The sequence below is a fragment of the Typopeltis vanoorti genome, chromosome 21 (genome assembly GCF_054136105.1).
Source record: "Typopeltis vanoorti isolate ZY-2024b chromosome 21, IOZ_Tvanoo_1.0, whole genome shotgun sequence".
In the NCBI taxonomy this organism is placed as follows: Eukaryota; Metazoa; Arthropoda; class Arachnida; order Uropygi; family Thelyphonidae; genus Typopeltis; species Typopeltis vanoorti.
The window spans coordinates 55,167,135-55,180,015 of NC_143569.1; the positions used below are offsets into that span (position 1 = coordinate 55,167,135).

At 35.2% G+C, this 12,881-nt stretch overlaps 1 protein-coding gene across 2 annotated transcripts in view; it reads right to left on the reverse strand.

Annotated features, from left to right (window-relative positions):
* Positions 1-12,881, reverse strand: part of not (ubiquitin carboxyl-terminal hydrolase nonstop) — a 231,675-nt gene that overhangs the window by 127,468 nt on the left and 91,326 nt on the right. For both annotated transcript variants that reach the window (XM_090411716.1, XM_090411717.1), the window contains one exon: positions 435-536. In XM_090411716.1, the coding sequence (XP_090267842.1) occupies positions 435-536 (102 nt within the window). The remainder of the gene's footprint in view (positions 1-434; positions 537-12,881) is intronic.

Below are 12,881 nucleotides of genomic sequence, written 5' to 3' on the forward strand. Positions count from 1 at the left end.
TTCCTTGACACTGTAGTGAATATGGATACATTGAAGAGTTTAAAGCATGGTTTATGTGTACCTCCTACAAAGAGTCTTTTGACTCCATGGATGTCTGGTGGTCTGGTGTTAATAATAATAAATAGCTCCAAATGCACTGCTCACTCGACTCAACTTTCTTGTTCAAGTTCTACTTCTGCTGGTTGCAATTCTTCTGCCATCATTAGCAATCAACCCACCCTTCCACAAGTCCTATTCTCTCTAATGTCTCCAATTACATTATATCACTGTGACAATACCTTTCTCTGTCAACCAATTTTAATTTCCACCAAAAATAACACTGAGAAGTACAGTGCTTCAATTAGCTTTGAAATATCTATTCTGAGCATTGGTTAAAAATCTATATATATATATAAATTATTTTATTTATTTATTTATTATTATTAATTTTTTACCTATATATGAGTTATCAGTAATTCTCTTTCTTCTGGGATTCCTCCTCAGAAGATCCATTTCAAAACTACTTGGTTCCCATGGATAATACTGTTCTTTCATACCTAATAAAATATAGCTCAATAAATAAATGCTTAAACTAAATAAAGAACTCATACATTTAATAGGTTTTGCTACTTGACAATTTTACCAATAATAAGTGTCATTAATAATACTCTTCTAGGATTAACACTCAGAAAATTAACTTCAAAATTGTGGATAACTGCTTCTATATAGATACGTAAGCTGTTATACTTTGAAAAATTAATGACGGAAACTTAAACTTATGTGAAATAAATTATTAGCTTTAAAATTTTCACCTAAGTATCAAAGGCATCTTTAGTACAATAACGGGACACAAAATAAATTATAATAAAAGAATCAATTTTAAAAAGCACCACTACAGCATCAGGACAACAGATTATAAGTAAATTCCTAATTAAAAAAAAAAAAAAAAAGATATAAGATAATAATCAGGAATTTGCATAAAACTGACATAATATTTCCCAAAATGGGAATAAGCAAAGGTCATCGGATGTGTAAGTTCGGTCAGTGTAGAAAAGCCTCACAACTATCCTGGTAGAACTGTTATGATGTGGTCTGTGCCTTATATTACCCTGCTTTGCCTTTGCTTTCTTTATTTAATATATGTGAATAGTCAGCTGCCTTAACTATCGACTGCCACCATTTATCTAGTTCTACTATATCTTATTTCTCACATTCTACAGTCTAACAAATTTGTTTTAATGACTGCTCCAGTTAGCTTATATACTGAGTATGAGAATATAAGATCTTAAATCAAAGACTAAGCAGATATCCTTTCTTTTAAGCTTACACAGTGATCCAAATGCATTTTTTTAAAAATTATGGAGACAACTACTGTGTTTGTAAACAGTAGTTGTCTCCATAATTTTCAAAAAAATGCACTAAGCAGATATCATTTATATTCCCTGCTTATATTATTCTTACTTTAAACTAGTCATGGCTTAAATATAATTCATATAAACTTCTATCTTATGCAGGTTCAAATTTTTTAGGATAGTGCACTGACAGAATCAGTCCAATGTGTTGCTTACAAACCATTTAATTAAATCAAACAGAAATATGAACAGAATGAGTTACATTCACATATATATACACAATGTCATTACAATTCTGCTAGTCTCAATTCTTTCTAATCTAACCTTAGTTCTAAGCTAATTCTCAATCTAGCATAACATTTACTGAATATAAGACATACCTTGGTTAAGCCTAATTCACCATTAATATACATTATCTCATAAGCACAGATGCTTGACATACATTCTTGTTCAGTATTACAACTACTTACAATTCTTCTTCAGCAGACAGTCTTTCACATTAACCTTTTGTTCACACATAACTCTTTTTCTTGTCATTCTTGTCATTCTTTCTGCTTGCTGACACTTTCCTGTTTTCATGATAAAATTTTTCTTTGTCAGGGTTGTCGACTATGCCTTGGCTTTTAGGACCCTTAACATGGCAGTGATGTACAGTTCCTTCCTTCCCTTTGAGACAAATGACGCAATATTTCTTGCATAGCAATGTGCCCAGATAGAAGATTCAGAACCCTCGACACTTCTCTATAGATTTCTGACAGCGAACTTAGTGTGACGGAGACTCGGGTAAGAGAAAACTTAGAAAACTCTAAGACAAAATTCTCAGGACATTACTGTTTCATAGGGTGAAGCAAGATGCTTTTTATACAGTCCCATTGTCTGATATCTAGGAAATATTGAATGGAGAAAAATAATGAGCTATTAGCTCGCCCTATGAGGGCATGGGAGTTACATATCTTCACTTGATATTAAGATGGCTTTAGATCTTTATGTTTGTAGGTCTTTTTCATTGTAGTTTGCAGCTTGTTGTATCAGTTCATTAGGGTGTGTGGTCGTCTTCAAGAAGAACTGTTGCTAGAGAGAGTAAGAAAGAATAGATATATGGGATATTTGTTTCCCAATGAATCTGAACATTTCCGACGAACTATGGAGCATTTAGTATCATTCATAAACATTTGTCTTGCATTCATTGCAATTTAAGAATATTCGTATTGAAGGTATGGCTCCAAGCTGCAGAAGCATATGTAATTATAGGATAAATCACCATCTGGTAGAGAAGCAGTTTGTTTCTCGCGTTTAACTTGCTGTTTTTGTTAATCAAGGGTAGAGTTCATTTTTGAAATTATGGATTCTACAACCGTGTTAGAATAACTCTTTTTATTATCCCGACGTTTCAATCTTCATATCAAGATCATCATCTGGAGCATACATAAATATATAATACAAGGCTGCGTTACATTTGAAACTAAGCCAGAGAAACAATGATATGATCACATGCTACTCACTGGTATGACCTCTAGTTAAAAAAAAATAAAAAAATAAAAATTAAAAAAAATACATCAAGCTAATTTAATTTTTGATTACAGATAATTTTCCTTCCAGTAACAGTGATGTCCTATTTCTATTATTACAATTGTTATTTTTGATTTTAAAAAAAATAATAATAAAAATAAATAAATTACAACATGTCCTATTTTTCAGTAGTTGTCATTATAGATTTAGGATCCTGGATTTTCTAGAGTCCTGTTTATAGTTGTTCTTAGAGAGGAAGGATTCGTGGGATGAATATATGCCTTCCATATATATGGGATTTTTAGACTATCATTATTGTTTAGATTGGGGAGGTTGATAATGATCTCACAAGCTTCCTTAAATTTGCAGTCATACCATGTTTTGTTGTGATGTAGACAACTAGTGCTTTTCCAGTCAATTCTATGTAAGGTGTTCAGAGCATGATCAGAAAGTCCAGCTTCACCATAATTATTATACTTGATGTGTCGTTTATGTTCTTTTTGTCTGATAAGAATTGTGTGTCCTGTTTCTCCTATGTATGGTATGCTGCAGTTGCCGTAAATACGGTATACTCCAGGGTGGGCCGGCGGAGGGAGAGGGTCTTTGGATGAGTTGAGTAAGCTTTTTAATTTTGCAGGAGGTTTAAAGGTGGCTTTGAGGTTGTATTTTTGTAGTACTCTGTTTATTTTGTCTGATGTCCCTTTAATGTAGGGAATGATTATAGTTTTACTGTAGTCTGGATTGTCTTTGTTTTTTATTGAGGTCTTGTAGAGAATTTTGTTAATAGTGTTTTGGCTGTATCAATTTTTTTTGAAAAGTATTACTGATCATTTTAAATTTGTATTTCAGTGTCTGTTCACTGGAGCAGATCTTCAGAACCCTGTTTTTTTAGGGTATTGATGACACCTAGTTTTTGTGTTAGGCGGTGGTAGGAGTTTATGTGTATATATTGGACAGTATGTGTCTGTTTCCGGTAAACAGTGAAGGAAAGATTGCCCGAGGGAAGACGTGTGACTTCACTGTTTACCAGAACAAACAGGAAGATCTATATATAAATATATCTCCAAACATCAAGAGCACATCTGTCTTATTAAACTTCACAAATCTGGCCTTGCTCAACATGGAATTGATAATGCTAACAACAGGATCCAATGGCAAAATGCTAAGCTGCTACATAGATCTATATATAAACATGAACGTTTATATAAAGAAAGTGCTGAAGCCTTACTTCATAAACCTAATCTAAATTGGAACGATTGTCTCACTATTCCCAAAGTTTGGGAAGTTGTAATTCTCAATTGCATTAAATAAATTTTTCTGTTATATTTTAATTTAATTTAATTATTTTTAATTTCAGCCCATTAGTTTTAATCCATGAACACACAACTGCATATGTAGAGGGATTTCAATTTAAGCATGCTCACTACTGTTTTTTAATTCAATTCCTATCGTTGTTCGATAATTGTACCGATGATGTCTTATGATATATATAACATATAATACATAAAATATAACTTTTTTACATAATAAAAAAAGTTATTTACTATGGCATGTGTTATTCTATAATGATGGATACTCCACAGGTTTCACTATATAAGTAAGATAAATATATAAGTAAGATAAATATTTATAAATATTTATAAGAAAAATATATATAAATATATAAGTAAGATAAATATTTTGATAAACCTTTACAGGTTTATCAAAAGTGTGACAGATGCTAAGAAAGACCATGATCTCTTCATTCAAAGTCAATACTCTCTCTCCCTTTTGCAGTATATTTGCTAGACAGTAAGGAAAGAAATAGCACTAGGCTTGTTGGAACAATGGCAAGCCAAAATTGAGATGAACAACACACAGAAATTCACATGTTTGAGAAAGCACTTATCTGAATTGTTGCAACAGAATAAACACAAAAACATACAGTAAAAAACAAATAATTATGTGCATACATTATATATATATATATTGCATTTCTACTGGTGCTCTCAACTTACCAGTAGAAACTACTAGGATAAGATGGTTGGTTGATTGATTGATCGATTTGGGATTTAGTGGTGTAAGAACAGCAGAAGTTGACTGCACCTATACAAATGTTACAGCAATACTTCAATACACATATTTATTAAAAAAAAGTTAAGTATGTACAAATCTATATCAGATTTTAAAGAGGCCAAATTATCATCCTTCCGGTCCCTTTGCCAAGACCATTGGGCACAACTTTTGCACATCTGTTTCCACAACTCTCAACATCAATATGGTACTATAGTCACCTCAAAGACAAGGCTGACTTACTGGCATCAATCTTATCTTCCAATTCCTGCAATGATGACCAGAACAAAGTTCCCCCCATCTTATCAAGAACTGCTCACTGTAAGTCACACAAAGTCTTCTGAATCATCCTTAATAATCTTAATGGGGATAAAGGTCACCCAGCAAACTACTGTCCAGTTGCTCTCATTTCTCTCTCTAAAGGGTCATCAACAGCCAACCTCTGCACAACCTGAGGAAACACACAAACTAATCACTGACCAGCAATATGGATCCATGCTTGATTCAAAACCATCATTCTAAGCCTTCACTATCCTTCTCTGGATTGAAGCCATGGAAAAATCTAGGGGAACTCACATAGGTTCTCTCTAAATAATAATATTGTTATTATTATTAAGAGAGACTTCCAGGAAGTCAGGGACTCGCTGAGGGAGACCACATAATACACACACCAGCTATCATACTTATTCTTGAATTCATTCACGCTGCTTGCACATACAACATCCAATGGGAATCCATTCCAATGACACACCACCCTATGAGAGAAAAATCTAGCCCTCACCCCATTCTTAGCAGCATTCATTCTCAGCTTCCAAGGTATTGATATTTGATACCCTCTTCTTCTTTCCGCACTCTCCATAAAATGAAAAATTCCATCAACTGAAATGCTGCATGGCCCTTTCAGAAGTCTGAAAGTCTCAATCATATCACCCCTCTTTCTCCTGTTTGCTAGTGTCTACAAATACAAATTGCAATCTGTTTTCATAATCAGTATTCCACAATACTGATATCATTTTTAATATTCTCCTTTGCACTCTCTCCACTGTATCAGAATCACAACAGAAACCAGAAGACGGATCTGCACACAATAGTTCCAAGTGAAGTCTTATCAAGGCTATATAAAGAGGCAAAATGACATCCTTATCTTTACACGTGAAAGTTCGTTTTGGAATTGCAATTATCTTTAGAGTTGTATTTGCAATCTTTGCTACATGATCTTTGGACTTCAACTTGCTATCTACCAATAATCCAAGATCCCTAGACTCATCAATTTCTTCTAACAATCCCACAAATCTGATACGACACTGGATATCTAATCATGCCAAAATGCATGACTTTACATCTGGGGCATTTTCTCATACAATTCCAGCCTATTCAAATCATTCTGCAAGTTCTGCATTCCTGATTATCCTACCTATCTCTGCATCATCAGCAAATAGCTGTATGTCACCAGTCAAATCCTTCCCCAAGTCATTCATGTAGAGAGATTGAATGACAGTGGAGCAAGGACTGATCCTCGTGGTACAAGGACTGATCCTACTGGTTATCTTAAATCTTGCAGACCCACATCCCCCCGTATACCACTTTTTGATGTTTGTCAATCAGTCATCCTCTTATCGACAATAATATTTTATAATCCAAACCCATATTTTCCAGTTTATGCAACAGTTCTACCTTGCTGTATTCTGTCAAAAGCCTTAGCAAAATCCAAAAGTATCATGGTGAATCCATTTCCCTTGTCCAGCTCAATGGTAGCATTATTATAGAATGTGAGCAAGTTGCTAAAACATGACTTTCCCTTAGTAAACCATTGCTGTTCATTGCAAAGGAGAGATTCTCTCTTAATTCATTTCTGAATGCGAGCCCTAACCAACTTTTCCAAAATCTTCACCACCACTCCTGAGATACTGATTGGTCGATAGCTGGTTACATCAGTCTTTGCACCCTTGTGGAATATGATTACCATACATTCTCCTATTCCTACAGAATCTTCCCTGTTCTGAGATTCAAATTATATAGCCTGGTCAAAGGAATAGCCAGTTCAGATGAATACTCTTTTAGTACCCATGCTGATATTCCATCAGTCTCTATTGCTGAATTCTTATTCAGTTTGTGCAACAGCTCTAATACCTCCTCTTCATATACCTGAGTTACTTCATTCAGTGAAGAGGTAACAGTGAATTCAATGTTGCATACATCAGGTTAATAGCTTTTAGCAAAATTGGCAATCATTAGTTAAACAACCTCTTCTGTATCTGTTACCCTCAAACCGTCTGCATTTAGAAGAATTATTCTTTCATATTTATTCTTTTACTTGTAGCATATAGATAGAATTCTTGCAGGTCGTCTTTAGCTTACAGAGCTAGTTTCTTTTCATACTCAGCTTTTGCTTTCTGTACAACAGTTGTAACTATTTTAGCCTGCTGCTTATAATTTTCATAACAGACATCATCCTTATGCACATGGTATTCCTTCCACAGCATCCTTTTCTTATGAATTTCTTGCTTAATAAGATTACACATCCATTAGACTCCTACCATGTTTATTCTTCGAACTCTTTAGACACATTCTGCAAATGATATCATTCTGTTGAACTCAGTGTACTCTTCAGCTGGTCATAATTTCCTGCTTTATAGTTCAGCATGTAATTCCATCCTTTTCTGAATGGAACATTCATAAACTTAGTTACTTCCCAAGTGAGTACTGCATGATCACTGTCACCAAATGGAGGCAGAATAGTTACATCATTAACCGAAACACCCTCTGACATTATAATCAAATCCAACTCTCTTTTACCCTGAGTGCCTTCTGTCTATGCTGCTTGAGGAAGTTGTCTCACAACAGCTCAATAAAATTCAGTTTCATTCATCTCATGAAATTTTACTACTACCAATCAACATTTGTATAATTAAAGTCTCCCATTATGATTACTCTTTTTGCACCCATGATCTCTGTGTGGTGATACATTTCTTCATCACTAGCAAACCAATCCACCAGGTCTGTAACAACACCCCATTATGTAATTGATCTTGTTAGATTCCACCTCACACCAAATGGCTTCAAACTCACTGCCACATGAAATACTATTAGTTTTAAGTGGGGGGGGGGGGGGTTGCTGCCTATACAAAATAAAAAATAATAATTCTTTTTTTCCTAATTAGTAACCAATTTATTAATAAATTGGTTACTGGTTAGGGAAAAAAAAATTTTTTTTTTTTATTTTATATAGGTAGCACCCCCACTTAAAATTTCACCAGCCACCACTGACTACTATCATAGGTCTCAACACTAACTGGATTCAAGTCATCCAATATCATTAGCAGCATGCCCTTCCTCTCTTAACCTGTCTATCCTTTCTAAAAACATGGTACCTTTTACACTCAATACCAGCTAGTGTGTCTGATTCTGATATCCAGGTCTCACTAATGCCAACAATCTGAGGTCCCAACATATTGACCAAGGCAACAAACTTTACCCCTTTGTTTCTGATACTCTTAGCATTCATGTATAGACGTAATATACCTGCATATTCTTTTGTATACTCTTGTCTACAGCCTGCATGACAAAGTTGGACAACTTGAAGATCTCTGTTCTTCTCTAGTGCTTTATACATGTAGACATCTTTGCACACGTTTGATGGGTCTGAACTGGACGAACACAAATTCAAAATCATTCTCTCCTCATAATCATTTCCATGATAATGCCCATTCCTGTCATTACCACAATTATATAACACTGTCGCTCTTACACTCGTATTCTCACCATTCCTCCCATTATAATTTATAATTTAGTTTCCCTGACTTTGTATTAGGTCTCATACCAGTTATTAGTTTTGCAAGACTTAAAAGATATCAAAAGTATCTGATTAGATTTGGCACAGAGGTCCCACTTAGCAAACTGTCATTACACGGTATGCCTTCCACCTTCTGAGTGGATCATCAACATGCTCACTGGTTACTCACTACAAGTCATGGTGGATCATTTCCTCTCCTCAGATTTCCCCCCAGCAATGCTGGGCCACCCAGAGACCTACCAACAAATCATTGACCAGGAATATGGATTCCACCACTCTCAATCTACAGCCAATCTTCTAGCTTTCACCACCCATCTCTGGACTCAAGGTATGGAAAAATTCAGAATGAGAAATACGCTATGGTCAAAAAGTAGTACTGAACTTCAATACCCATTTATTCCATAACATATTGTCATAGTTATTGACTAGTTTTTTTTTTTGTTGTCGTACTGTAGTTGTGGAAAGATTCTATGCTTAGTTATAAAGTATGCTATACTTGACAATTCTTGATTTAATCCTATTCCTAAACGAAAATGTGAAATAAAGTGAAGTCAATGGCCTTTATATAGAAGTAAACTAGTCATGAAGTTACTTGACACTTATGCTTACATTTGAGTATAAGATTAAAAGTGTGTGTAGTTGGATTATGAAGTGCATTAAAGGATAGTAAATGGCATAATGTGGATGGCGGACTACATCACATATAGGTGGTGTAGTGTGTCCTCCTGTGATGAGTCCTTGGAATTCATGGAGTTGCCATAATAATAATAGTATATTATTTCTATGGTCTATACAGAAGTAATTTGATATTATTATTATTATTAAAAGGTTAAAATGAAGTGAAAGCTTTTGGTTTTTGAAACTAATTCAGGAGGCCAAGATATGACATTTTTAATGTATTGGGGGGGGGGGGGGTATTAATGGGGTTGTAATGTAGCAGTTTAAAAGTAGAGGGATCTCTAAGCAACACATTCATTTTCTGATTATATCACTGTTACTGAGAACACAGGAGCCTTACCCTTATTGCCAGACACAAATTTTGTCTTTACATAATTTATTGAAAGTGAAGAGCTGGCTGTTGGAGAGATTTCTTTCAGGCAGTGATACTTACATCAGGATGTTACATAGAGCCTGATGTTATAAGCCAACATTTGGAGGAAAGTTGCATGCTAAATATGCAACATGTGGTCTAGAGATGGAACTTGACAAGGTTCTACTGCATGGTTGCAGCAAAGTTAACGATACTGACAACTGTTTGTCAGGCCTTTTGACAAAATGTTAACTCGAAGAGGCCAAATCTGCAACTCAGAAAGAGATCTCTAAACAATGTAATTTTTTTTTTTTTTTGAATATATGTTTCTTCTTTATTTTTTGAAATTCCTTATGCTTAGATTTATCTGAAATATTTGAGAAAATACTCCAAAATTCTTGGCTGAGAATAGGAAAACAGTCACAACTTTAAAGAAATATAATCTCTGCACTGTTTTCAAACCTCATTTGAAACTGGCTGCACTTATCTGCTCTCCAAAGGAGCCACTCCCTTGCCTCTCTGTTCCAGATGTTTACAAAGTTCCTTTGTTCTTGCAACTTATCATATTATGGTCAAATTGGAAAATCTGCTGCCACAACTATGATCATTCAGGTCTGGATGACCATGCCTTGGATACCTTATACAGAAAAAATCAAATAGAAAAATACTAGGCTTCAACCACAGCAAATTCAAATGAAAGACTATTTTTTCAGAATCAGCAGCAGATTAAAAAAAAAAAAAAAATGTAATATAAATAAATATAGTTGTATTAAACTCTCCAAGATTTGAGAAATATTAATTCTTAGTGATCCAGCTCAATAGCCAAGACAAGCCAATAGTACCAATCATAGGACTTTAGCTGTGGACAACTTATACATAAACAAAGGGATCTATCTTTTTTCTAATTTTTTAGGAAATGACATCATAAACTAAATTATTAATTATAAAAACTTTAATTAATAACTACATATGTTGGCAATGTTATATTGCCATCTTCAGGGATCATAAAACAATGATGTGTGCATGCAGGCACTCACACTAAGCAAATGAGGCTGAAGAAAGGCAACTGAAGTCAGTCCTAGAGTCCTAAAAGGTGCTCCCCCCCCCACATAGTAGGGTATATTTGGTTGTCTTAGCCACTAGGCTGCCGATCTTAGAATATATGCTTCCCCAATTTGGGGCAGTCTCATACACACAAATTTGTTGAGGTTTGGTAAGTTTTTCAGAGCTAAGGCTAATTCAAGGAATAATCTTTCAAACTTGTAATTACTGTAATGTAATAAAGTGGCCTTCTTCCAGCGTATTCTGTGGTAGATGTCCAATGAATGGTCAGCAAGTCCTGAGTGGCTGTATTGGTGGGACTAATGCAGTCCTTATGTTCGGATATCCTGATATTGGCTGCCCTGCCTGTTTGGCCATAGTAAGACAGTTTGCAACTGCAAGGGACTTGGTATACTCCAGGTAGGTCTAGAAAAAGTGGCTGGTCTTTGGTGGAGTGGATAAGAGGTGCCAATTTCTTATGTGGTTTGTAACTAGTTGTGTGGTAATATTTTCTTAAGATTTTTGTTAGTTTTTTGGATATACCCTGGATATGTGGAATGGTGATAGATTTAGAGTAATCTTTGTTGTTTTAATATTTTTTGAGAGTTGTAGCCATTGGGTAAGAAGAGAACATAAGAAATAAATCTACTGAAACAACTATGATCATTCAGGTCTGGCTGACAGTGCCTTGGATACCATGTATAGAATCAAACAGAAAAAACTAAGCCACAACCACAGCAAATTCAAACTAGCAAGACTATTTTTTTAGAATCAGCAGCAGATTAAAATCCAACCTAATCTAAATAAATATGGTCATATTAAACTCTTCAAGATTCAGGAATCTTTTCACATATACAGACGCACTATCTTCGCTCTTCTAAAAGTAAAGTAGAATATGATCCCACCAGCACCAAATTCAGAACACTCCATAGGATCCATAAGAAAGTTACCTCTTTGCTGCCACCCACATTCTCTTGGCCGACACCATTGAAGCTATTCGTGCAATAGAAGTATAGCTTGCCACTACACTGGACACTGACCTTTGGGCAATCCTTTCCAACGTCTCGAACGCCTCAACAGAAAAAGTATTTCAAAGAATATGATGTCAGCATGTTAAAAAAATTTGAAAGTTTACAAAAGAACTCAGCTTCTGAACCTCAACTACTTCTCAACTTGGTAATAAACCTATCATTCCTTATCCTGAAGCAATCAGTGCACTCACACGTGGCCACAACTTCACTACAGCACTAAAAGAGATCCCTGCAGAAGAAATAATGATAAAGGTAGAACAAGGTATCTGCAGCCTTCTCAACCATATTGCCAAAAATATCAGACTGGATGCAGCCAGTGTTCTTATCCAAACAAAACCACCAAAAAAGCCACCTATCAAAAAAAGAATTCAAAGTTCAGCAAGAAATAAAAAGCAACAAAAAAAAAATAGCAATTATTAAACCTGATAAGGAAAATGCCAAGGTGATTCTAAACCAATCAGATTACACAGGTAAGTTTGCCTCTTTACTTTTAGATCATTCTACTTATCTCCCTATAGAATATGATCCCACCAGCACCAAAATCAGAACACTCCATAAGCTCCTTAAGAAAGTTACCTCTTGGCCTGTGGAAGTGACCAACTGTAGATGTTCCCCTCACCCCAAGATATATGGACTAACAAAAATCCATAAGCAAAATGTACCATTAAATCCTATTGTGGATGGCACTGATTCCCCCACATTCCCCAAACATATAACCAAAGTGCCCACACAATATACTGGCAACACATAAAAAAACTCAGCCCACTTTAAAACCAGTATAGAAAACTTCGCACATCAACACACTGAACAGTTTTGATGTTTCCTCCTTATTCACCGATGTCCCACTCAAAGATACCTTAGATCTCATCCAAACCAAATTTCCTTCCAATATCTCAGCCCTGTTTCAGTTCACCATGAATTCAGGCTATTTCGCTTGGCAAAGAAAATTCTACAAACAGACAGAGGGGAGACAGCCATGGGTTCTCCACTCTCACCACCCCTGTCAACTTCTTTATGGAGACCTTTGAAGAAAAAGCCTTAAACTCTGCCCCACATAAACCTACTGTTTGGTTATGCTATGTAGATGATGTGTT